Source organism: Marmota flaviventris, chromosome 9 (genome assembly GCF_047511675.1).
Source record: "Marmota flaviventris isolate mMarFla1 chromosome 9, mMarFla1.hap1, whole genome shotgun sequence".
NCBI classification, from domain to species: domain Eukaryota; kingdom Metazoa; phylum Chordata; class Mammalia; order Rodentia; family Sciuridae; genus Marmota; species Marmota flaviventris.
In genome coordinates, this window is record NC_092506.1 from 52,340,012 (window position 1) to 52,367,671 (window position 27,660).

The 27,660-nt window shown below is 37.0% G+C and overlaps 1 protein-coding gene across 1 annotated transcript; it reads right to left on the minus strand.

The window, feature by feature from the left end:
- Window positions 1-564: 564 nt before the first annotated feature.
- On the minus strand, window positions 565-27,047 carry Ctr9 (CTR9 homolog, Paf1/RNA polymerase II complex component). Its single transcript, XM_027942344.3, has 25 exons — window positions 26,829-27,047; window positions 25,325-25,423; window positions 24,476-24,715; window positions 23,836-23,953; window positions 23,278-23,367; window positions 20,012-20,160; window positions 17,928-18,035; window positions 16,617-16,724; window positions 16,284-16,520; window positions 15,795-15,884; window positions 15,558-15,686; window positions 15,271-15,454; window positions 12,697-12,785; window positions 11,342-11,527; window positions 11,171-11,258; window positions 10,683-10,831; window positions 8,964-9,080; window positions 8,661-8,806; window positions 7,156-7,227; window positions 6,580-6,715; window positions 6,258-6,404; window positions 5,057-5,214; window positions 3,983-4,079; window positions 3,621-3,733; window positions 565-1,653 (listed from the first exon to the last, which is right to left on the minus strand). The coding sequence occupies exons 1-25, from the start codon at window positions 26,871-26,873 to the stop codon at window positions 1,218-1,220; spliced, it is 3,531 nt and encodes a 1,176-aa protein (XP_027798145.1). The 5' UTR covers window positions 26,874-27,047; the 3' UTR covers window positions 565-1,217.
- Between the last annotated feature and the right edge of the window lie 613 nt (window positions 27,048-27,660).

The following is a 27,660-nucleotide window of genomic DNA, read 5'->3' on the forward strand; positions in this document are numbered from 1 at the left end:
TAATGGTAGAATTTAAATACTGACTGTACCTAACTATACCACTTTTGAAGAAGTCAGGATGCGTCCTGACAGCACTAAAACTCACCAGGGATTATCTCTGTAATTTCAATACCTTAGTGTTTAATACTTGTGGATTATAGTAATTAAACTTTTTTTTTAAACAGTTACATAAAATATTATTATTATTGGTAATAGGGATTGAATCCAGGGTGCTTACCCACTGAGCCACATCCTCAGCCCTTTTTATCTTTTATTTTGAGATAGGGAATCACTAAGTTGCTGAGGGCCTCACTAAGTTGTTGAGGCTGGCTTTGAACGCACAATCCTCCTGAGCTGCTGGGATTACAGGCATGTGTTACCATGCCCAGCATAAAATATTATTCTTAAACTGTTAGTTACTGAATAACAAAAAAATTACAGAGACACAGTTTTCTCGAAAAAAATCTGTAAAGAATTAGAGGAAACTACCTTTTGGTGTAATACAGGTTTCTCAAAATTATCTGTGTAATTTATTTATGTTAATTTTCATACACAAATGTTATCAAGCAAAAATTGGACACAAAGTTACACACAAAAGTTGGTAAAAGAATTTATTATGTGGCTTGGGAGGTCTTTGCATTCTAACAGAAAAGCATGTTTTCACACCTCATTTAACCTAACAAAGTATCTATTTGTGACTTTACTGCATGGCTGCAGCACTATACTATAAACACCTGACTTTCACATGTACTTCGGTGCAATTATACAGTAGACACCTCTTTTTCCAGGAAATAAAAATATTCTCATTCTAAACTCAAAAGGGAACAAAGACATTAAAAATGAACAATTTAAAGTTTCTGCACCACTTCATAAAAGACTGCAATAAAAATCAAAACAGTATGCTGCTTCACATACAAAGAAGAGACATCTGCCACAGTCCAGTCAAACCTTTGTAGGAATGATTTAACATCTGGGTTTATGTTTACTGCACTTTCACATATGACAGGTGGAACTGTACCACGATGAAGAATACTCTCATTTGCACAAGAGGTTCAAATATTGGACTTCAGCACAGGAAATGTCTCTTGGGGCTTAGTAATATACAAACGGGTAGAAAAAAAATTGCCTTAAGAAAAATTTCACAATTGTTTGACCAAACATCTGAAACGTTTTTATCACAGCTTTCATATATTAAAAAAAAAGTCTCCTCCAGAGATGAAGCTCCTTTATGAAACAACCTAGTCGCTATCATCTGACCCATGTTCTGAGCCTCGATCCGAGGCCTCGTTGTTGGATCCCTCTGGCTCGGATTCGTTGCCAGAGCCTTGCCCGGAACCCTCGTTGTCAGACCCTCGCTCCGACTCGCGCTCCGACTCCGCACTGGGAGAGGCTGCGCGGGAGTCGTCGTTCTCTGAGGCCGCCGAGGGGCTTCTCCCAGACTGCGCGGACTCGTTGTCGGACTGTTCAGAACCCGAAGGCCTTCTCTTTCTGGATGGTTGGTCGCTGTCGGAATCCTCATCTGACTGCTGTCTGCGGGGCCTGCGGGGACTGCCCGCCTCACTGCCAGACTTGTTGGGGTTCTCATCAGAGTCGCTCTCGGATGAGGCGCGTCTCTTTGGCCGTTCATCCTCATCAGAGTCGCTGTTGCTGTTGCTGTTGCTGTTCCTGGGGTGTCTGCAGGAGAACAATGCAGGTTAGACACTGAAGCCTCTGGCCATCTCAGCTCAGCTCAGGCTCAGCTTAGGCTCTCATGATTGGAGAATGCGTTTTTTACAAAATAAGGACACTGGCTCACGGCAGGCACTTTTTGTGGGAATTTTCCCAATTTCATACACAAAGGAAAAGGAAGGGATTTGTTAATCTTATAAATAAATTAATAGCCACCAAGGTAAAAACCAGGATCTCAAATGGCTGTCAAGATTCTGAAGTCCCAAGGACTCCCTGTCCTATGTACCATCTGAACTAACAGACACCTAAAGAAGAGTGAAGTCACTATTTTCTTCTGTCCTGGGATTTCTATCCTAGATCCCCTGAACCATGATGAGACTTTATTCAAGACAGGAAGCTGGACTAAGCAGATCCTGCAGCTTATCTACCTTTGCTCCCAAGCTTCACCTCTCCCCCCATGGTCAGCTGATACATGAAAAGGAAAAGGAACTGGGAGTCTTGGCTTGGCTTCCTGGAATCACGCAGATAGCTACTGGAGAGAAAGAAGGCACACTTCTCCAGCATTGTCAGTCCTACAAAGTTCAGTCTAGGAAGGTCAAACATATTATTCTCTTCAGAAACTAAGACATCCTACAGAGTAAAGAAAGGCTCTTTGCACCTAAATCTGAAAGAAGAAACCAGACACACATTATATAACCCAGGTCACTCTAAGAAAACATGAAGAATGACTGAAAAGGGGATAGTGTACACTCATTCTAAGTCCACAGGTCCTGGGGCTGGGGCTGGAGCCTAGTGGCAGAGCACTTTCCTAGCATGTGTGAGGCACTGGGTTCGATCCTCAAAATAAACACATAAAATAAAGGCATGCTGTCCATCTACAACTATGGGGAAAAAAAAGTCCATAGGTCCTCTATGATCTATTTCACTTCAATCCATTTGACTAAATACACAAACACATTTGATGATGGTCAGGATAAAGTTTAACTGACTCAAGTGCCTCAAATACATTTGGCCTTGATCTCAGGCATAGGCCTAGCAGCAGCAGCTCAGCCTCACATTGGACAGACCTTTCTACCTTCACATTTTAACAGACTTATTCTTCAAAAACCACACATTTCATTCCACTGATCATGCATGTAGCAGACCAGGATGACACTGTGGGAGAAAGGGCCAAGCAGTGCATTAGGGAAAGCAATCCAAATTTGTTCACCAAGTGTCTTCAGAGCAGCACTTCAAATCCTTACAGATGGATTTCTATACATTTCTACCCTATGAGGCTAGTCCCTCAGCAGTACCCTTATTCCCCTCAACATGTTAACTTCTCACTTTTGCCTCACCTCTAAGTCTCAACATCCTTTCTGTTATAAAAAATATTTCTTAACAACTTCCATCATCAACTCCAGATTAGATATGGTCCCTAGAGCAATAAATTCATCAGGTGGGCTGTGAGCTGAAGTCCTGTCTAAGCACCATAGGGTAAGCCCTCCAAGGACCAGAGTTGAATCACCACTGCCCTGAGCAAGGGAGGAAACAAATAACCTGAAGCTCCCCATCTGCACACGGCCAGGACCAGGCTGCTACTACAGTCAGTCAGTCAGTGGCAGAGCAGCAAAAATAAAGTTCATTTAGGAGGATGTTACCTAGGAAATACCAGCTAATATCCAGGAAGAAGTAAGATTTCAAAGATTTCTTCTATGAGGGAGAAACACATAAAAGGATAAAATGACAGGGTTGGGATTAGAGGTCAGCTACGGTTTCTTCATGTTGTAAGATTCTAAGAAGCTGGAAAAAGACATTTTGGCACAATGACCACTCCTAGTTATCTGTTTCCCCCATTTTTTCAAAAGTCTCTTTTCCCTCATATTAAAAAAAGAAAAAGAAAAGTGTATTTTCCCTAATCCAGACAGGGTATTTAACAACCACTTCTGGTTTTACCACATCAGTAGGAGACTTTACAAGGAAAATATTCTTACCCCTCATCAGCAATTTTTAGCTTATCCTCATCTGAAGAATCATCGCTTGATGATATTATGGCTTTAGATTTTATTTTCCCCTTCATTGAAGGAGGCAGACGTTCTGGCTTGGGCTAAAGAAAGAATGTCAAACATAATAAATTAGTCAAGACTCTTTTACATTAATTAGGACATCTTATTAAATTGGGCTTGCATAATAATGATATAATCACAAAGCTACCAGTAAACTTAAAAAAAAGATCTGTACTTGAAGAAGCTGCAAGGAGAGAATAATTCCAATGTGCTGAGATTTTCTGTTTTATCGGGGGTGGGAATTAAAAAGAAAAAAAAAAAAAAAGGAAAAAAGAGGATTATGAACTTACAGTCTTCTTCTTCTCTGCTCTTGGTGGACGGCGCTTCTTTGGTCTGGGCCCATTTTCTGTTTCATCATCATCTGAGCCCTCTTCTCCCTTTGGAGGTCTTAAACAGTGAACACCAAGAGCTTGTCAAGAGGCACTCATGCCTGTGAAGTCTACGACTACTTGTTATCAAGTACTACCCCCTGCATGGGTGCTGACCTCAGCCATACTGCACACTTAAAGGCAGAGGTGACAATTTACTCTTGGTGCACCTGTCTCAGTCTGCAAAATCATATTTATGCAATGTTTGGGACTTAGTCACTGCTGAGCTCCCCCCTCATCAATCTACATTTGAATCCTGCCCTTGGTGGAGTCATTGAGAATGGGAGAAAACATCCAGGCTCCAGAGCTCCACATCATTCCCCTCCTTTTCCCTCCCAACTACTGACTCCAGGCCTGCTACTAATGTCCTTATCACAGCTCCAATTATCCAGGTCGGTGTCTCAATGAATTCACCAGGTTCTTGCCCATGTGTCATCAGCTAAGGGCCAGGAAGGGCAGGTCTAGGTAATATAGCTGAGTGGAGGTTCCCAGATAGGAAAGTGCCATGAGAAAGGAACGGTACTGCTCAGAAGGCACCCTTGATCTTACAGCAAATGACACTGGGTGGTTTAAAGGGCACTTTCATACACGTTCACATTTTGTGCTCTGAGCAAAACCATGAGGTGGCCATCACTGCTACTGTTTTACAGAGAGAAACCTGAGATTCAGTTGACTTGCCAAGATTGACATGAATGAGTGTAAATATAATCCACATCTTCTCCTTCTATATCACATACATTTTCCAATAAGTATTCTAATTTTAAAGTCACAAAACAAGTGATGACTAATTTGTAGCTCTCAGAAAAATGTAATGGAAATTAAGCACTCGGAGGATTCTGAAATGGGGTCTGTTTTAGGATTAAAGTTGAGAGTGGGGGCACAAAAGTTCCACTGTTAGGGAAGATTAAGTGGTTCATAAATTCTCCACATACTCAGAAGATGAAGGGTCTTTTGCTACTTTTATAAGGCTATTTAAAACACTAATAATGATAGTACCTTCTCCTCTTTTTCTTTTTTCTCTCACCACCCTCTTCCTCTTCTCCTTCTTGTTCACTACCACTGCCCTTTCTTCTCTTCTTCTTTTTGGATATAGGTAGGTCATCATCAGTATCATCATTGACAAATTCATCAAACTCTCCTCCTTTCTTGGAACGCTAAAATCCAAACAAGAAGACAATCAGTTTTTTTTCAGGCTGGTGTAGTGGGGCTACAGGTTAGGAAGAGGCCATACAATATTGTTTAAAGTCATTTGGCAAATGAAAGATCTCTTACTAAGCTACATGAAAGAGGCTTGGCTAGGCCATTGTTTGAAAGATTCCTAATGGAAGAATGTTTCAACTGTTAAAAAGTTGCAAAAATCATCAACTCAAGAGGTTACTACAAGGTAAAAGGCATTTAGCTAACCGTGGAATGCATTTGTTTTTTTTTTAAAAGAAATGAATCTTTTATAACTTTTTTTTAATATTTATTTCTTAGTTTTCAGTGGACACAACATCTTTATTTTATTTTTACATGGTACTGAGGATCGAACCCAGCACACTGCGCATGCCAGGCGAGCACGCTACCGCTTGAGCCACATCCCTAGCCCAGTGGAATGCATTTCTAAATACGAATATTCAAATTAAGATGAAATTATGTCCTTGATATATGCACTGTAAGTTAAAAATGCATCGAATACACCTAACCCACTGAACATCACTGCTTAGCAACACAGCATGCTGTTACCTTGATTGTTTACCCTTATCATCACTCGACTGACTGGGAGCTGTTTCACTACTGCTGCCCTGCATCTCGATAGAGTATTACACTGCGTATCCCTACCCAGGAAAAAGATTAAAATTCAAAATTCAAAGTATGGTCTCTATTGAACGCTATCATTTTTACATCATTGTGAATTCAAAATTGTGAGCTGAATGGTTGTTAAGTTAGGAACCAACGTGGCTGAATGGTAGAGCATTGGCCTAGCCTGTGTGAGGCCCTGGGTTCAACCCTCCAGCACCACCAAAAAAAAAAAAAGGGGGCGGGGACAAGTCTATACTAAATGCCATTTAGATAATTCTGTACTGGAAGAGTCTAAATAATGGAGAAAGTTAAAGCTAAGAACCAAGTAGAGAGTAAATTTAACCAATTGTCTTCATTTCTAAAAGCCAAAAGACAGAGACTGATGTCATTAGTAATGGCAGGAATACTGTCTTACCCGTCCACCACCTCCACCTCTTTTCTTCTCTTTTGTTGCTTCAGTCTCACCAGTAAACATAAGAATATTTTTGGTCTTCTCCACATACTGGGCCCGCTGTTCTAAAAGCTTTTTTTGCTCTTCCTTTTCTCTGAGACGTTTCTCTTCCTATGAGGAAAAAAAAAATTAGGGAGGAAAAAAAAAAAAAAAACCCAAAATGTTCTTAAGATGAAAAAGCTCATGCATGATTATAGTCCTAAACAGAGGACTTTTTTTTTTTCTTTAAACAAAGCACATATATGCACAAAATGTTTTAATACTAGCATAAATGAACAATAGATACCTGTTCTTTAAGAAGTTTCTGCCTTAGTAGCTCCTTTTCTTGCTCTTGCTTGGCCCGCAACTCCCGTTCCTCTTCATCCTGTTTGCGTGCCCGGGCCACGTGGTACTGGGCCTGGCTCAGTAAATCAGAGCATTGCCTACAACGTTCAGATTTAGAGAAACATGAACATACTATAGATTATTTAAAACTTTGAGCATTTGTTTTCCTTACATGCATTTTAAAAATTTGAAGCAGAAAGATTGGCTGAAGTTGCACAGCTAAAAAGATTTCCAACATTAACTTCACATATGACTCAAAAGATAGGAATCATATCTTGATTCTAGTGACAGAGCTAACATTAGTGAAATAGCATTTTTTCTCCAGAACCCATGTACTTGTACTAAATCAATTTTGCTAAATTTCCTGAAAGGAAAAAGCAAAAAAGCCTTAGCACAGGTTTGGGCATCCCCATGAAGAGTACAAAAAGACTTACTTTTGGGAGGATGGGAACCCTGTTCACTACTGTGACAATCTCTCAGTCCACACCAATATCACTAAAATGGGTGACCGCTCGATGCCTTCCATATAAAACATTACCTGGCTTCTGTAGCAGCGAGGGCCAAATCGAATCTCATTTTATCTCCCACTTTACTTAAGTAACTGAAGTATCTAAATGAAGTGAGAAAATAATTTGCTTTAAAAAAAGATTCTAATGAAACAAGACCCTCTATATTTCTATAAAAACAGTCTGAGAAAAGGTTTATGTATTTCCCAACTTATATGAATTATTTAATGCATAAAAAGCCTATCATTTCAATAGGAAAATATACACATTTCTCATTTTTTTAAAAAAGCTCATCAATATGCCATTCAGTATGTTTAATAAAACATAAGTTTATCCAAAATAATCAAAGATTTATTTAATATTATCAGAAAATCCATAATTACCCCCAAAACCATGCAAGGAATGTTTGATACACTCTACATTTACTAAATATGTCATATGGAGATAAGAGTACTTAGGCCATGAAAGCACCTATACTTTATCAGATACCAAAACAAAAAAAGAATGTATACACAATTGGGATAAAACCTGAAGGAATGTCAATTTTTAATTTCATCACTAACTGAATTACTAAATAAATAATACAAGGTTAAACAAAGTTTTAGATGAGATAAATAAATCTATTAAGCAATATTTAAGAGATAAGATCTTATTCAATCTTAACAAAAATTAACATCATCCTAAAAAGACACACTATTGTAAAAAATAAAAAACAACGTAAGTGCAGTCTAAAAATTTCGCATTTAAAATGCTAGATCACATTATTGTCAGATTAATGAGCAATCTAGGGCAAGCGTGCAAAGCTAGCCCCCAGCTACATGATATAAATCTGGCAGGATAAGGGCTACAGTTTGGTGCCCCCTGGTGTAAGTATCTGCTTTGGTTTAAATATTGGCAGAATGATTCTAATGGAGTTATTTACTTATTTATTTTTGGTACTGGGGATTGAACTCAGGGGCACTCAACCACTGAGCCACTTCCCAAGCCCTATTTTTAAATTTTATTTAGAGACGGGGTCTCACTGAGTTGCTCAGCGCTGTTGCTGAGGCTAGCTTTGAACTCGTGATCCTCCTGCCTCAGCCTTCCGAGCAGCTAGGATTACAGGCTTATGTCACTGCGCCCAGCTTTGGAGTTATTATTATTTTTTTGTGGTGCTGGGGATTGAACCCAGGGCCTTATGCATGCCAGGCAAGCACTCTACCAACTGCGGTATACCCCAGCCCTGGAGTTATTTTTTGAAGAAAGTGATTTTCAGCATTTTTTTGAGACAAATAGTTTTTTTTGTGTGTGTATATGTGGTACCAGCAATAGAACCCAGGGCCTCACACAGTGTTCTACCACTGAGTCACATCCCCAGCTTTTGATTATTTTTATTTTGATACAGATTCTCAATAAATTGTCCAGGATGATTCAAAATTGCAATCCTCCTACCGGGTCTCTGAGTAGCTGCAATTTTAGGTATGTGCCACTGAACCTTGTAAGACAAACAGTTTTAAAGTGACAAATCATTTCAAAAGTGGGTTCTATAAAATCTTACCTATGTGCAAGCTCCAGTTCTTTCACAGCATTAAGTACTTCCTTCAGATTACTTTTTTCATCTTTCAGGACAGAGGTAGCTAATCTTTGCAACACCAATGCCACATTAAACATAAGAACTGTATCACTGGGTGCTACATGTCTAGCCTGTAAACAAAAAGAAAGCAGATTATCTCATATGATCTAATGACATGAAGAGTTTTAATCAAATAAGTGTGCTAGTACATTTACACACACAAACATACACACAAAATGCAATACAGCATAGGAATGGACAAGAGTAATAGTGAATTCTCCCTATTACCTTCAGTAGAGTCTGTTTGCATTCCTGTAACTTGCCACATTTGAAGAGGGCCCGGGCCAAATAGAGCACAACTTCAGTATTTTGATGTTTATAAAACTTTCTAAGGCAGTTTTCATACTTAAAAAAGAAAGAAAGAAAAGAAAAAGTTAATTAAAAATACAACAGATCAAGTGATATTTTCATTTTGTAGCAAAATTTTAAGCCATTTTAAAGCTCTGTGAAAATGTATTCTTCTCTGGTTAATTTTAGAGAATAATTTGAGAAATCATTTTTTTTTTTTTTTTTACATTCATCAGGAAACATTTTCACAACATAAAAATCTGATCACAGAAAAATAAATCTATTAACTTCCTTCTCTCCCTTCCTTTTCTCTTCTTTTTTTTTCTCCCAGTGTTAGGGACAGAATTCAGGGCCTCACATATGCTAAGGAAGCACTCTACCACTAAACCACATCCTTAGCCCTGGAAACTCTTTTTCATATGTTTAGCAATACTACCTACAATCTATTTATTGGCCACTTAATAGAAATTATATACCTGGATCCTTTCAGTTATAGTCTCTAGCGCCTTTCTTTAGATTTGTGGAACCTACCAGAAAGGAGCATAAGGAGTCTTATAGTTCTGTTTGTTAATTTGTTGGTAAAACCAATACAACAATACCAGTGTTCATTGTGACATGAACATGGCTCTTTTTGACCATGGAATACATCTTGTCAAAGGTAAATGACAAGATGATTTCAAGGAAAATGGTTAGTTCCCCCCCAACTCTCCCTAGTGATTTATTTGTGTTTATAAAGGGAAATATTATCATTTTGAGATAGGAAGTCTTAAAAAGTCTTAAAAAAAACCTCTGAGATTACCATATGCAATCTGGGTTCTGTTACTCTGTAGTAGTATCTAGAAAAATTGTATCTAGAAAAAATTTGTATCTAGAAAAAAAGGTAAACCACTTCCCAAAGCCTATGCTTATACTAGTTTATTCTGCCTTTTATAAGAAGCTTGTTCTTTCTGATCATATATTATGAGCATAAGAGTCTTTTTACTTTTTAATGTTATAGATGCTGAGTACAACTTTTATTTCAAGTTCAAGCACTCAACAAATATGATATGCATAAAAAATTCTACAGCCATGACACTCTATCCCCATAATTTTGTCTTTTTCAAAAGAAGTCATCTAAGATGAGTATAGTGCCTATAATCCCAGCTACTCAGGAGGCTTAATTGGGAGGATCACTTGCCCGAGCCCAGAAATTTAAGATTATCTTGGGCAACACAGAGACCCCCATCTCAAAATACATATATAAGTAAATGAATAAATAAAGTAGGTCATTTAACCTTTTTGAAACTCAGTTCAGTTCAACAACTGAACTAATATTAAATCTACTTTTCCTGGATACGTAAAGAGTATGCTAGGAATGTTAGTGCCAAATACTGGATCCTTACAAAATTCTATGTGGTTAAGGTACAATTATCTCCCTTTCATAGATAGGAAAACCAGGTCAAAGAAAATGTTCTTTGCCCAAGGCATGTAATTAGTGGCGGAACCAGGACTCACATCTATCAGGACATCAAAGTTTGGCCTTATCATTATATAATTATAAACCTCTGAACAAAGTATCAGAAGAGAATTCATGCAGCTTCACAAGAGGGCCAGAATGGTTAAGGAATTCTGTTTATCAATGAATATGACATGAAGATATATTGAAAGATAAGACATTACCATCTGAACAGCACTGATATACTGCTTTTGCTCCACATAGATGTGTGCTAAGTTCAACCACACATCACTGATATCTGCTGTTGCTTCTCTTACTTGGGCAAATACATCACGAGCTTCACGGAAATATCCTTTGTGGGCCAAAACAGCTCCTAAAGTTATAAAAAGGCTCACATTCAAAAATTTTCTAACCATAGCCAGAAAAACAACTAAAAGCGCAATTTTATTTATTTATTTATATATATATTTGGTACTGTAGATTGAATCAGGGGTACTCGACCACTGAGCCACATCCCCAGCCCCCTTTTTTATATTTTTTATTTAGAGACAGGGTCTCACCGAGTTGCTTAGTGCTTTGCCATTGCTGAGGCTGGCTAAAAGCACAATTTTAAAACAACTACATAGTTAGAGAGAAAAACCCGATTTACAAACATGCCTCCAAAAGCATTCACTTCACAAACCATTATGGATACCCAAGTCTTTTAAATTACCTATGCCATTAGCAGCATACAGATTCTTTGCATCATTTCTGAGAACTTGTTTATAGATGGCCAGGGCACGATCTTGATGACGCTTTTCCTGTAAGAAGAAACAAGCGTTATTAAAAAAATTTAACCAAAATGCAGAATCTCAGTTTTGCTTAAAAAGATAAAACAGATTACCTTTTCTCGGTCTCGGGTGGGCTGATGCAAAGTTTGGAGCCACACATTGCCAAGGGCTAGCATAGAGTAAGTGTCACTCTGTGTGGAGGGCTGTTTTAATATCCTCTCAAATTTCTTCTGGCCTGGACCCCATTCTTGTTTTGCCAAATGAAGATTACCAATCAAAGACCAAGCATCTGGATGATCCTGAAACACACATGTATAAAGAAACAAAATCGGTAACTTAATGAGCAAGATCAACCATCTTTCCATGATAGCTAACAAATGATGTGTTATAACTTTCAAATAGAGTTGAGACTCGTTAGTGAGTTGCAAAATTAGCTTAATGTATAGTTATCAGTATAAAAAGTGTAACAGAAAGGAATACAGTAAAAATATCACTATACTGCCCATTGGTGAGGGCAAATGATGATTTGCAAAACTTTCAGTTGTTTGTTTACACATACATTACATGTGTACTAGACAGTAATGTGAAATCTATTTCTGATTGGCTACAACCAAAATTAAATTAAATTAAACCAAAAAAATTAGAATTTTTTAATAACGCTTGTTTCTTCTTACAGCAAAAGCGTCATCAAGATCGTGTTCTGGCCATCTGCAAACGAGTTCTCAGAAATAATGCAAAGAATCTGTATGCTGCTAATGGCATATGTAATTAATTTAGATGACCTCTAAAGTTCCATTTAAAATGCTAAGATACTATAAACTTTTCTCATAAGGTGTAACTAAATCCTTATATGTGAAGAAAGTAGAGAGGATAAGAGATACCTGAGCTATGTCATATGTTGATGTACAGGTGAAAGGATAGAATGGAGATAATAGAAGGAACAAGAAGGGACATAGAAGAGATCTATATAAATAACGTAGTCCCCATTATTATATGATTAATCATGCAACCTATACTCTTCAATATCTTATATAAATAAGTGGAAAGAAAAAAAACACCAAAAAAAAAAAAAAATAAGCAAAACAAAACAAAAAAAAAACCCAGAAGGATGCCAAGGTTATTAGAAACACGAGTCATTAAAAGGAAAAACTGAGCTAGGCATAGTAGCACATGCTTGTAATTCCAGCTATTTGGGAAGCTGAAGCAGGAGGATTGCAAGTTTGAAGTCAGCCTGCGTGATTTAGTAAGATTCTGTCTCAAAAGCAAAAAATAAGAAGGGCTGAGAAAGTAGCTCGGTGGTAGAACGCTTGCCTAGCATGCACAAGGTCCTAAGTAGAATCCCTAGTACAGAGAAGAAAGAGAGGAGAGAGAGAAAGGAAGGGAGGGAGGGACGGAGGGAAAGAGAGAAATAAAGAAAAGCAGGGTATAAAGTGAAAATAATTATTTCTCGAGAGTCAGTATTACTAACCTGATTAATCTGAAGAGCTTCCTTAAACCAATCTGAAGCCTCATAAAAGTTTCCTTTATCTCTGGCCATGGCTCCTAGACGCAAATAGCCTGAAAAAATACATTTGAAAGTTTTTATGTTCAAAATATTAGCCATAAATGATCATAACTTTAAAGTCATACTTTTGAGAAAATTGTGTTTGTTAATACATCCATATAAGGAATAGAAAGTCTCATAGGTGAAGAAACATCAAACATCAACCTAATGAGTTATAATTTTGGAATCAAGTGTCATGTTTGAAATCTAAGATTCATCTCTTCCAGTTCATTCCAAAAGCTAGCTCCCTGCTGCAAGTCCTTACCTCAAGCCAAGATATTTTAAAAGTTCTGTTTCCAATTTCTCTGCAATGTATACTACTACCAGTTACTTTTTCTTAAAAAGCTACTTGTCATATGAAAAGTAGTGAATAGCTACTAGAGACCATCAGTTAGAAGGCCTGAGTTCTGACGTTGGTTCTTCCACTTAAAAATATAGTTCCATACAAATTTAAGTTGTTTTCTCTGGAAAATTTCTCCTCAAGAAACAATAATGTGCCAGGTGCAGTGGTGGCACATGCCTGTGATCCCAGTAGCTCAGGAGGCTCAGGCAGAAAGATTGTGAGTTCAAAGCCAGCCTCACCAATTTAGCAAGGCCCTAAGCAATTCAGTGAGACCCTGTCTCTAATAAAACATAAAAAAAGGCTAGGGATGTGGCTCAGTGGTTAAGCGCCCCTGGGCTCAATCCCTAGTATCAAAAAACAAAACAAAACAAAAAAACAATAATGGCTATTACCTATCAAATCAATTTAAATTTAATCTGTTATTCAACTAAAATATTATTTATTTTTGAGCTGGGGATACAGCTTAGTTGGTAGAGTGCTTGCCTCGCATGCACAAGGCCCTAGGTTGGATCCCCAGCGCCACATACACATACACACTTACATATAAAAAGAAAAGAAGGGCTGGGTTATGGCTCAGCAGTAGCGCACTTGCTTGGCATGCGTGAGGCACTGGGTTCAATTCTCAGCACCACATATAAATTAAAATAAATAAATAAATAAAGGTTTATCAACAACTTAAAAAAAAAATTTGTTTAATGGACTGGAGTTGTGGCTCAGTGGTATAGTGCTTGTCCCGCATGTGTGAGGCCCTGAGTTCAATCCTGCGCACCACATAAAGATCCATTGATGTCTAAAAAAATTTTTTTTAAAAAATCTTATTTATTCTAAATCACTTTTGCATCCATGATGGCAAGACAGATGCAAAAAAAAAAAAAGCTTCTGATCTGACTAGAATCAAAACATGTTTTAGGTACTTTTAAATAAAGTACAGAAGTCCCCATTATCCTTGAAGGATTCATTCCAAGTCCCCCAATAAATGCTAGAAACTATAGATAGTAATGAACACTATAATTACTGTTTTTTTTGATATATATAGAGAGAATTTATCTGATAAAGTTCAACTTATAAATTAAGATAGTAAGCCAGGCGCGGTGGTGCATGCCTGTAATCTCAGCATCACAGGAGGCCGAGACAGGAGGATTACAAATTCAAAGCCAGCCTCAGCAACAGCAAGGCACTTAGCAACTCAGTGAGACCCTGTGTCTAAATAAAATATAAAAATAGGGCTGGGAATGTGGCTCAGTGGTTAAGTGCCCCTAAGTTCAATCCCCAGTACCAAAAAAAAAAAAAAAAAAAAAAAATTTTAGTAAAAGATAAACAATAGAACAATTACAACAATATACTGTAATGAAAGTTATATGAATATGATCTTTCTCTAAAAATCTCTTATTGTACTATATAGATCTTAGTAACCTCAGCATACAATTTATTAATTTTTCTTCCTTATTAACTGATATGGCTACTAAGTTACTAATAGATGGGTAATATATAGAGCATTGATACACTGGACAAAGGGATGATTCATATCCTGGGCTAGATGGAGTAGGATAGGACAAGATTTCATCACACTACTTAGAATGGTGTACAATTTAGAACTTATAAACTGTTTAATTCTGGAATTTTCTGTTTAACATTTTGGGACAACAGTTGAACTGTGGGCAAATAAAACTGAGGAGAGTGAAACTATGGATAAGGAGGGACTACTATATGTTATTGTAAATTATTTTTTAATTATAAACTTTGAATATTTTACAATGTCTAAGTTGTAAAAACTCAAAGTAGGACATTTGAGTAATAATTGTTTCAAGGAAAACCACTTCTCTTACTCTTATAAACACTGTAAAAATGTTGATATGAAATCAAAGGATAGTTACAAATGTAAATCCACTATCAAAATATGCCAAGGAGTTATAAAAGCTTAACAAAGGTAGCAGACCCACTGAACATAGCCTAATCATTGAATACAGTTCAAGTAAATTTTGTTGTTTCTTTTGTTTTCTAGGATAAATGTAAGTGAAGCTGTACTTTTTTTTTAAGGCCACAGATCTGCTCTGAACAAAAAGGGACATCAGAACATTCAAAATATAATTTTCCCCAATTAAGTTTTTGCTGCTATTGTGGGAATTTTATTACATAAGCAAATTTAAAATTCTTACAGTCAACATAATTAGGATGCTCTCGTAAGATGTTTTTATATAGTTTTTCTGCTTCATGGAATTCACACATAGCCTCATACAGCCTGGCTAAATTGTATGATGTGGTAACAGAAATGGCATTATAATAATGTTCATCATGCTCAGCTTCTGCCTTTGCACGATCCAATGATGCCAAAAAATATTTCTGTGAGGAAGAAAAATTACATTGTTAAAAGATTTGATACATCTATAAAATATGCATTCAACTTGATCAAGTATAAAAGAAGGGAAGATTTCAATTTTCCTACCTTTGCCTCCCCTAGGTTTCCAAGTCTAAAATGGAGGGCACCAACGTTATTTAGAATCTCAGGAGGAACATCAGCCTGCACTTTCTCTTGAAGGATTCGTGTTGCTGTTCCATAGGCTGAAAGGGCACCCTGTATTTTTGCAGTGGACAAAATACGGTATGTGTGCAAATCAAAAAGAAATAGTACACCATGTTTTCAAAAAACACATATAGAAGATGAAAAGCATGATTACAATACCTGTATATCAGTCTGTTCCAAGATTTGTGCCAATTCAATCCAAGCTTCAACATCATCGGGATATTGTTCTGTGACCTTCTTCAAATGGCCCTGGGATAAAGAGAGCATCATATTAGTGCTGTAAAAGTAATAAATGGAGGCTAACTTAGCTAACTTAAGTCAACTGCTTTTTTATCTAAAGCAGAACAAGCTCATTTAACAAAACTGCTTCTACTGTAACTCTACTAGCAAAAACAATAAATGAGCCAGGCATAGTGGTGCACACCTATAATCCCAGTGGTTCAGGAGACTGAGGCAGGAGGACTGAAAGTTCAAAGCCAGCCTCATCAACTTAGCAAAGTCCTAAGCAAGATCCTTTCTCTAAGTAAAATATAAAAAGGATTGGGGATGTGACTCAGTGATTAAGTGCCCCTGGGTTCAATCCCCGGTACCAAACAAAACAAAACAAAACAAGAAATAAGGACTTTGTCAAGGTTTTTAAAAATTTACCTTGGCAATATCTCGTTTTTCTTGATCTTCTGAGGCAGCATAGAGAGAACCCAGAATTTTCATAGTTTCATAATTATTAGGATAAGCTTTCAAAACTTTCTCAAAACATTGAGATGCATTTTCTTTGTCACCTCGATAAATATACATTTGTCCCAAGCCAAAAAATGGCAGCACAAAAGAGGATGAGGCAAACTGTGTGGCTTGATAGTAGTACTGAAAAGCTTGGTCATAATCTTCCTAAAAACAAATAAGACCACAAAAAAAGGTTAAAAAGAGCTGAAAAACTATAAATGCAAGAACTAGATATTTAGAGATGTTATAAAATTATATTACCTGAACGTGGAATGATCTGGCCAGCTGATAGCAACTTTCTGCTTGCATAGCCTCCACTTCTGTATTATGGAATGCATGAAGAGCCAGGTGCTGGACTTTACTATAATCCTGAATAACAGAGATTAAGTTGGATTAGCTGCTCTATAAATCATAACATTTCATTTATCTATATAACACATTTCCATCTTCTCCCTAAATAGTTGTCTGTTAGTACTATAACCATTATAGCCTAAAGCTTAATCGTAATTCATATGAAAGTACAGTGTACTTCTATAGCCAGTGTAAAAACTACAATTAGTAGCCATGTACACTTAGGCTATTAATTATGTCTCAGTTTGCTCATCCACAAAATGGGGAGATTATTTATTTCAGAGAATTGTTGTGAAGATTACAGAATACTTGGAATGCATTTTTTAAAGTGCTTAGGATTTAGTAAGCAATGCTTAAATGCATATTGATAACAACATAGTAGCTCTTACCAATAAGATTTGATACATTTTTGTGAGCTTTTATCTAAATTGCTATTTAACTGGTTTAAAGTTCTTAGTATAATTTAGTACCTGGTTTCAATATGGTAGGTTAAATTTTCATGTTCACTTTATAAAAACTCTGTCAACAAAATCTTGGTTATATATTTTAATATACCTAAAATATCATTGCTTCTACAGAATTAGTGGCAACTTAAAAAATGTATCACAGTAAACTTGCAAACATAAAAATGTCAATGACTCCTTGTTACCCACATAAGTACATCCAAATTCTACTACACAAATGCCTCACTCTCTGGATCCAATGCATTGCCGGTCAAAAAGTCCACCACATGCTATGCTCTCACTGAACTAAAATGCCAAGACTATTTTTAAGAAGTCTATCTTTCTCTTTTCAACTGCTTAATGCTCACCTCCTAAAAACCTAATTTGAGAGCTTTTCCGTTGTGGTGAAAACCCTTCATAATCACTTGATCATTTCCTCATTTTTCTACCATTAGTGGGCAGAGACCTTTACTTTTACATTTACATTTGCTTACTCAACTGTGTTTTCTATGAAACTTAACTCCTTGAGTGCAGAAACCATGTCTCACTCATCTCCACATTCATATCACAGTGTCACACATAGTATAAATGTCAATAAATATTAAGTAAATGAATGAATAAACAAATATATCCAAGCCCAAGTAACTAATATAAACTAATTTAGAAAAAACTCTTTTGACATTTTCAATTTTTTTTTTTCCAAGTTAAAAAAAAATAAGGAATCAACTACATTCAGGAAAACAAAAATCAGGATTTAAAAATAAATGATTCCTCCTACCTTTTTGAAGAAAAAATGATTTGCCAAGTGGTTTAATACCATAGGGTTGCTAGGATCAATAGTATAGGCCCTGGAAAGAAGCTGGACACCATTTTTGATGGAATCAGCCTAAAAGAAAACATTGCAATAGAGTGGAGTGGAAACATTACTTAATTAGCACTTATTCAAAATTTTCTTTATACCCTCAAAAAAATAAGGTTGTATAATCCTAAATTCAGACACCAAGATACAACTCTTATTATAGTTAGTCTTTACCAAGAATGACAAATTTCAATCAATGAGTCACCAAATTGTTAGAATTTAGTTTTCTTAACAAAACTTAAATGATAAGTTACACCTATAATCCCAGATATCTGGGAGGTTAAGGCAGGAAAACTACAAGCTTAAGGCAGGCCTGGGCAACTTAGCAAGATCCTATCTCAAAAATAAAAAATAAAAAAGTTGGGGATGTAGCTTAGTTTTAGAGCAATTTAGTCCCCAGTACTGAAAAAATCAAACAAACCAACTAACTGTAATTATAAAAGCACCCTCACTGTAAAGAATTCCCTATTCTCTGACACTAGATTCATATAATAAATATATTTGCTATTATTGTTTTAAATAGTTCATACTGATCTCCAAGGGCAAATATTAGAATATATTCCCCAAACCTATTTTTCAACACCTTTAATGAACTTTTTATTTATTGAGCTATATACTTTATATGCTATATTGAGCAAATTGTGTTATTTTGCCATTGCAACAAGAAAGATCAGCTTCTTGTGAATTTTAAATATCTATGTTGCATCTGCAATGAAATCCCCCTTTTAATCCTCAATATTCTGCCACCCAGGGGGTTGCCCCATTTTTTCCTCTTTTTATTCTCTTGTTCAGTTCTTGAGATTTATCTGCTTTTTAGTTCCTGCCTCAGCTGTCTTTTTGGTGTGACAGCCATATCTATGGATAACACAAAAATGATTTTGCTTCTCTTCCCCTACTAAAAAAATGGAAATTTTATAGCCTGTGTGATTTCAGGAAGGAAAGCTCCCTTCCCCTCCTCCACAATCCCATTATTGATTTTCATCAGTCAAGAGAATCTATTCCCCATTTCTGGAGACTGGTTTAAAGCAGAGGTTCTCAACTAGGAACAATGTCATTTTTGGTTCTCTCAAGTGGAGAGATGCTACAATAGTGCTGATGCTGAAAAACACTGGTGACCTTATTTTGGACAGTAATAAATAAGAAACATGATGGGGGAACTTCTCAATATAAGATAGAGATTCTCTAAGAAATACTTTTATCCTTTCCATTTTCTCCTCCAATGTAATAACAAGATGCCTGGAAAGGTGGCAGCCATCTTATGAGATGACAGACATGATAAAGAAAGGCCACACACACTGGGCTGGGGTTGTGGCTCAGTAGTAGAGCACTTGCCTAGCATGTGAGAGGCAATAGGTTCAGTGTGCATATAAATAAATTTTAAAAAAAATGCTTAAACATTTCTACTTATGAGTTGCAAAATTCCCCAAATTAGCCTCAGTATAGCTACACTACAAAATTGCTTGGCCTATCACACTAAGGAAAGGTGGCCATACACTAAGGAAAGGTGGATAGAAAGATATTTTTAAAACTCTGGGTTTGATGACACTGAAGTGCCATATCTGAGAGCTTAGACATTTGGTTTAAAACCCTTATGTTTTCAAGTTGCTGAACTGTTTTTTTTGTTGTTGTTGTGGTTGTTACTTGCAACTGAAAGCATTCCAAACTGATACACAGGTCTACAATCCTTATCGGAAATTCAAAAACAATTTTTTAAAAAAATACCCAGGTTTTTGTAATCGTGGAGCAAATTCATTTGATGGGAACCCTTTACCTGAATTGTGAGGCTATCGTATTAGTATGAAAAGTAACCATTTTGCCACAGAAATATGTGTGCTTTGGGGGCAGTGCCCCAATAACTTAAGTATTATATATTATGCAGTATAAGTACCATATTAACCTTTCTATAATCAAAAGTCTTGATTTCTAAGGCATATCTGCCCTGGGAACTTTAAAATACAAGACTGTAGATTAGACAATGAGTCAAAAATATCTCCCCTACATACCTCTTTATTGTTGAGTTCTAGAACAGCCAGGCCAACCAATGCTCCGACACATTTGGAATTGAGTTCTAAGGCTCTGCTGAATGCTAGACGGGCTTTCTCTAATTTGTTAAGTTTCACAAAGCAATGGCCCATTCCTAAACGAACTTCAGCTAAAAATAAAATAAAGTCATTCAATTTGTCAAATTAAGCATTTTTAGAGTTCAATTACAAGAATGCTTAAACATTTTCTACTTATGAGTTGCAAAATTCCCCAAATGAGCCTCAGTATAGCTACACTACAAAATTGCTTGGCCTACCACAAATTGATTTCACTAGAGGTTAGATTGTAACACTCTCTACCTCTCTCACCTCTTTCTATCATTGAACAGAACATCTATAATAATATTGGTATTATTCTTTCTCCTAACACCCCTGCTATATTTTACCTTCATCAACATGCCTCACTCAATTTCAAATTCTTGAAGAGCAATATTTAAAAAGAGAAAAATTTCATTAAGACTTCAAATACTGTGTCCAATTCCACATACATACCATCATTCCCTTCAGATCTATGCTTATATGTGCTATCTCATTTCAAGACCATTCAGAACACAAACAATTCCTACCTAAGGCCAGCCTCTATGATACACAGTCACTGGATTCTTTCTCATCTATTTGAGGCCACTGCTTCACCAACCCTTCCCTATTTTTCCTGCATAAAATATATTTTCCTTCTCTACTGGATCATCCTCATTCACATACAAGCATCATTCCCTCAATTTTTTTTTTTTTTTTTTTTTTTTTTTACAGTGCTGAGGATTGAAACAGGGCTTTGCATAGGCTAGGCAAGCACTCCACCAACTAAGCTATATTTCCATCCCTATAAACATCCTTTGTTGAATTAATTTCCTTTTCCAGTTATCAGTTTATTTCTGTTCTTCCCTTGGGAGCAAAATTCCTTGAAACACACAACAACTGCTGTCTCTAATTCCTTTCCTTCCATTTTTCTCTTGAACTCACTCCAGTGAGGTGCTTGCTTCCACCATTCCAGAAAAAACTGCTTTTATCAAGGTCATTAATGATCTAAATGCTCTTTAATCCAAAGATCATTTCTCTGCCCCTATTTTATTTGGCCTAACAATACACCTATTCTTTCTGAAAATGTTTTATACTGGCTTCAAGGACACTGCACTTACCTTGTTTTCCTCCTATACATCTAGCTTCTCCTTCTCGGGTCCCTTTGCCGATTCTTTCTCGTTTTCCTCACCTCTAAATATCAGAGTGTTCTAGAGCTCCACCCAGGACCTCTTTTCTGTCTCCATTCACTCCTCTGGTAATTTCATGTAGTCTCATAGCTTATACACCATCTATATGTTGATGACTTTCAAATTCATTACTTCAGCCCAGACTTTTTTCCTGAACTCTTGAGGGTCTGATCTCTTCCCTTGTTGCCCCTTCAAACTTGACACTTCAAACTTTTCATGTCTAAAACTAGCTCCCCTTGAACTATTTTTCCAAATGTAGTAAAATGTAACTACATTCTTCCTACTGCTTATTCAAGAGTTATCTTTGCTTCTTACTCTTGTCTTTACACATCACATCTACTCTATCAGCTCTCCCTTCAAATTACACCTAGAATCTGACTACTTGTACCTTTGCCACTATTAGCACTCAGATGAGCCACAATCACACATGACCTGGATGACTGTGATAACCTTCTCCCTAGTCGTCCTACTTCTGTCATCGCCTACTCACCCACATCCCACTCTAGACTCAATTCAGAAGCTCAAATGACTCTTTTTAACTCTAAGTCAGATTATGCTTTTCTTCTGCTCAAAGTTTTCCAATAGCTTTTTATCTGTTACATTAAAAACTGATAATAATCTAGGATGCCCTACATGATTAGTATTAAGTTGTATCATTGATCCCATTTCTTACTATCCTCTCCCCCCATCCTGCAGATATTACTGTTTCTCAATCTTCCTTCAGTACCTTTGTAACTCCTATGTTCCTCTGGGAATGATACTCTCCCATATATCTGCATGGCTCTTAAGTTTTCTTAGGTCTTTACACAAACGTTACTATCTATGATGAATTTCCCTGATCACCTTTTTTACCAACTCCCAATGCTTCTCATAGGCCTTTTTTGCTTTATTCTTCTTTTCAGCCTTTGGCAATATCTTACATAGTATACATTTTCCTCATTTCTTCCCCACTGGAAGTAAATTACATAGGGGTAGGGACTTTGGTCTCTAGTTCATTGCTACATTTCCAGGGTTAAGAACAGTGCTAACATGTGTTGGTACTCAGTAAATATCTGCTAAATGAATAACATTTTGCAAAGTGTCATGGTTTGGATGTGAGGTGTCCCCCAAAAGCTCATGTGGGAGATAATGCAAAATTCAGAAGAGAAATGACTGGACTGTAAGAGTCTTAATCCAATCAGCAAATTAATCCCCTGATAGGGATTTAACTGAGGGGTAACTGAAGTGGTAGGGTTTGGCTGGAGGAGGTGGGAATCGGGGCATGGCTTTGGGGTATATATTTGTATCCAGCCAGTAGAGTTTCTCTCAGCTTCTTGATCATCATGTGAGCTGCTTCCCTTCACCACACTCTTCTGCCATGATGTCCTGTCTCACCTTGAGTCCCAAAGAATGGAGTCTGCTGTCTATGGACTGAGATCTTTAAAACTGTGCGCCCCCAGATAAACCTTTCCTCCTCTACAATTCTGCTGGTTGGGTCATTTAGTCACAGTGGCAAAAAAAAGGCTGACTAGGGCTGGGGTTGTGGCTCAGTGGCAGAGCATTTGCCTCGCACAGGTGAGGCAGTGGGTTCGATCCTCAGCACCACATAAAAATCAATAAATGAAATAAAATATTATGTTCATGTGTAACTAAAAAAAATTTTTAAAAAAAGGCTGATTAAAACAGAAATAAAAGTTGTATAGGGCAAAAGATCATAATATGATCCATTATCCAGCTATTAAATCAAAGATAACACTAAGAAAAAATAATCTTTCAGGAGGCTGAGGCTCTAAGGAACTTAGCAAGACCCAGTCTCAAAATAAAAAATGAAAAGGATTGGGGATGTGGCTCAGTGGTTAAGTACCCCTGGGTTAAACCACTGGTTGCCCCCCACCTCCCAAAAGAGAAAAAATATCTTGATTCTGTCATTTTAATACTCCAATAGTACCTTTTCACAACTGACTTCATAAGAAACTACCAAATTATCAGTATTTCAAGTTGGGCCATATACAGATTAGACCTAAAATAAAGTTTTTCTTTTACCTGGGCATCCTGGATTAGTACGTAATGCCTTCTTATAGTAAGCAAGAGCTCCTCTGTAATCCTTTTTGTTGAATGAAATGCAAGCTTTACCTATAATGATTTAAAAAAAAAATAAACATGCACTGCCTGATTAATACAAATTTACCTCACTTTATACTAACTACTTAAATTTAATACATCTTTCAGTAAGAAATACTTAAAAATAATGAACACGATTTCACATTAAAAACTTGTTTTCCATTTGGGTATATTAATTTATGTCGAAGACAGGATGTTCTGTCTTTATATTAAATGTTATAACGGAATAATTGCAACAACTTGAGTTGTCTAAGTATAGATTATTGACTTTCTGGAAGCAAATAAATTACTTTTAACTGGTATGTATTTTATTTTTGCAATTGTAACAATAATCTATTGTAGATCATTTTATTTTTTAACAGGATAAAGCTCTTCTACTTTGCTATCCTGCTCAGTTATTAAGGTGCTATTACAAAGAGATACAGTCTAGACATATGCTGAAAAAACTAGATTCCTAAGATGGTTGCAAAGATCACTCACCAAGAAGGGCTGGGATGTTATTTGGAGATTGGTTGAGTACAAAATGAAATTGTGCATCAGCTTGATCCATTTTGTCACCTTCAAGTAGACAGAAGCAGGCTCTTCCCAACAAATGGTTCTATAAAATAATGTATCACCTTAGACTTTACTAAGGGCAAACAATAATTTACCATAAATATACAAATAAAAATGAAAACCACATAGGAAGGAAGTAGAGTATAATACAAATTTCTCTCTCAACTGTAATGTTCAAGCTACCAGTAAACAGTTCTTCATTACAAAATGAGAAATTATCCCAAAATGTAAAACCTCTGTGCCAATAACAATGACAAACAACTATATTCAAGATTCCTTAAAATATGGTTGAATTTTACCTGGAAATGTTAGAATTATTGATTCAACATAGGAGGACGTTTTACATACTAAATTTGTCTATATTACTTCAACAGTAAGTATAAGGATTGAAGGAATTCCAATTTTAATGAGGAACCCTTCTTCTTTTTTTTTTTTTTTTGATTATATCAACATGGTTATTTTAAGAAACATTCTTTCAAAAACATCTGCTGCCTATCACACACATTTTGCTTTCATATGGTAGTTTTATCCTTTCAGAAATTTCAAGAAATTTGATTTGCTTTACCTGATCATACATAATAATTTTATCAGCCATTGTATACAGCAAGGTTGCCTGTGTAATAAGATCCTTCTTATTATCCTTGTTCTTTTCTTTTCGAGCCTGTTGTACATAATAGGCTGCTAGTGTATCCAGGCAAGTCATCTGGTCTTTTTCATGGTCTCTATAGTCCAAATTACCATCTATACGTGCTGCTTCCAACAACTTTACAAACTCTTCTGTTTTTCCTTGCTTGTAGTATTCCAGCTATAAGGTAAAGGATCAAATTAGAATCATTAAAGCATAAGCCCATATTAAAAAAAAAAAAACAAAAAAAAAACTACACAAATATTTATAGCAGCTTTATTTGTAACAGCAAAATACTTGAAACAATCCAAATGTTGACTAATAAGTGAATAAATAAACAAATTGTAGTATAGTTGTACAACAAACACTATTCTGCCTCAAAAAGAAGTAAACAACATGGATACATCTCAAACCAATTATGTTGAGAAGAAAGCCAGAGCAACAACAAAAAAGTACATATTGTGTGATTACATTTCCATATATTCTAGAAAATGCACACTAAATTTTAGCAAAATAAAAGAGATAAGGTTTGCCTGTCACTAGGGGGTTGGAGTACTATTAACTTAAATGAATTTTGCCTTTATCTTTATACATACTAATTTACCAGCAGAGTAGCATATCACTTAAGAAACTAGTCTTATTGTTCAATAAATGATAATTTATTTCCATACAGATTATATAAATCATTTACTTATCATGTACCCAAATTGGCTATTGCTACATCTGAAAACAGAAAACACATATTTTCCCAGTCAACAAATAAAAACTATTTGCTACATGAACACTGACCGCCAAAGCAATCCATATGTGCAGTTGTGTGTGTTCCTGTTTCAGAATACTGATAACTTCATCTCCCTCCGGTAACTGATCGAAGTCAAGTTCGATGACCTAAAACACAAAATGTAGGTTTTATCTCTTATTTTTATTTTTTAAATTCCTATTTTTCTTTTCAGTTTTTCCTGACTATATATCAACACACATATACAGAGGATACTCATTTTCAACAAGGTTTAGCCAACAAACAGTTTTTATAAACATAGATTAATTGTACAAATTAATGGGTTTCAGTGACAATTTCATACATGCACATATATCTTGCATTGATAATGTTCACCCTCCCTTCTACTCTTTCTTAACCTCCCTTATTTCCCCTTTCCTCCTGCTCCCCCTTCCCAATTCCATAAAAGTCCCTCTTCTACTTTCAAGTATTTTTTTTTTTAAAGTTTAGTTTCCACATTTGAGAGAAAACATATGTCTGTGTTTTGGCCAATATGTATTAATATTTAGGGAGCACAGGACAAACAAACTACTAACACGTTAAAGTAAAAGTCTAGAGAAACAAAGAACACTGGTAATTGTCTCCAAATACTAGAACTATAAAATGCTACAAATGCTTTGTTTACTCAAAAGTAACAAAACAAAACCCTATTTCATCTATAAATCCAAGTAAAGTGCTGATAAGCACCCTGAAGAATGATGCCATAGGTCTGACACCTTGGAGAAACATGACTCTAGAGGCCATGCAAAGTTGAATGCCACTGTACACATAAATCATGGAAGCAGCATTTGTGTGTCACAATCATTACTGAATGTGGGAACAAAAATAATAATAGAAAAATGTTCTGGAACTAGATGGAGGTAATAGTTTCACAACTTTGGGAATATATACAAAAGAAAACTGGATTTTATAAGTGAATTATATCTCGATATTATACCTCAAACCAACCAACCAAAGTAAGTACATGCAATATCCAAGAAGATTGAACATCAAAGCTGAGATTTACTCAGACAAACCAAAGGCCACCCATGAATGAGGCAGTGTAAGGGAAAGGGGGTTAATTCCATCAGCACGCTGTAGTGGCTAAGTTTACTTCGCACATAGTGTACCACGACATACTCGAGTTTCTAATGCATAAGAGGCAACCTGCTATATATTCCTAGGAGTTCGAGTAGCAGGTGGATCACGGTGACATCAGCGCCCACCTCTGTAATCTGTGAGGTGCTTCAGTTTATTGGGCACTCTCACGCCCCTGCGCCGGTGAATCGGGGAAAAAAAATAAGAGTACTGTCAAATAAAAACAGGTTGGAGAGGAACTTTCAAGAACTCCTCCTCCAGTAACCTGCCAGGATGCAGCGCAGGGGCGAGGGAAGGTGATCAGGGCTTTGGCTGGGGATTTCGATCGAGGCTCCTGCGGGAGAAGGGTGTGCCCTCTTCGGAAACGAAGTCTAGCGAAGTCGGTGGGGGTCATAGTCCAAGTTCACGACCCCCACCCCTTCCACACTGGACACCTACCTCGTCAGTGTCCCGGAGGGGAATCTCGATAGAGCCCCGCGACATGATGAGATCCAAAGGCGAGCGGGAATAGCGCTCGCAGCTCCGCAGCCGGCAGTCCTCGCTTCTGGCTCGTCCAAGAGATAGCGACCGCCCAGGAGCTGGTCGTGACTGCCGCCCCGCGGCGTTGTCGGAGCTCGGGCCTCTCCTTCCCGTCAGCCACTAAAACAACGAACAGCAGACGGCGACCGGTCACTTCCGGAGGCCCCGCCCCCTGCCCCGGAAGCACTGCCCGCGGGGGCGTGTCCGACGCGAGCTCCGCCTATGTCTCTGTTGTTTCCCTCTTTGGAATTATAGCTCGGAGGATGTTGGCGTGTCCGCAGCAGCCGGCCCAAGAGCCTGCGTCAGGGCTCTGCGGCTTTGGAGTCTGAGCCTGGCGCTGGCGCGGGTCCCAGCCAAAGCCCGGAAGGCGTAGCCGCTCCGCCCAGAGGTGGGCGGGGCCTCTGACTGACGTGTCCTCTGGAGGCGGGGCCTGGCCAGCCTTGTTTTTTTTCTCTAGATTGTTGAGCACGATTCCATTCAGTTGTTCATCTCACCCAATCATTAGTTCATCGTCCGACAGCTTCTGCGTGCGAGTCATACCCCCCATGGTGACCAGTTTAAATAGGTTGCAATGAATTCTGTAATCACAGGATAATACATGTAATCCTTTTTAATAGTTTTTTGAAGTATAGAGGATCTATTAGATTTGTGATTTTAATAAAATTGTGGAAGAACCTTATTAAATCTGTAATCAATATTTTGATTAAAGTATAGCATTTGATTAAATTCGTTTATAATCAGTGTTTTTACT

What these genes read in the sequence shown, in the direction of transcription:
- Ctr9 (XM_027942344.3), bottom strand. Translation starts at nt 26,873, where the DNA reads ATGTCGCGGGGCTCTATCGAGATTCCCCTCCGGGACACTGACGAG. An exon ending in GAAACCTAGGGGAGGCAAAG is followed by an intron (nt 15,455 to 15,557) that starts GTAGGAAAATTG and finishes TCTTCCTCACAG; the next exon opens with AAATATTTTTTGGCATCATT. An exon ending in GTATGCTGCTAATGGCATAG is followed by an intron (nt 10,832 to 11,170) that starts GTAATTTAAAAG and finishes TTATAACTTTAG; the next exon opens with GAGCTGTTTTGGCCCACAAA.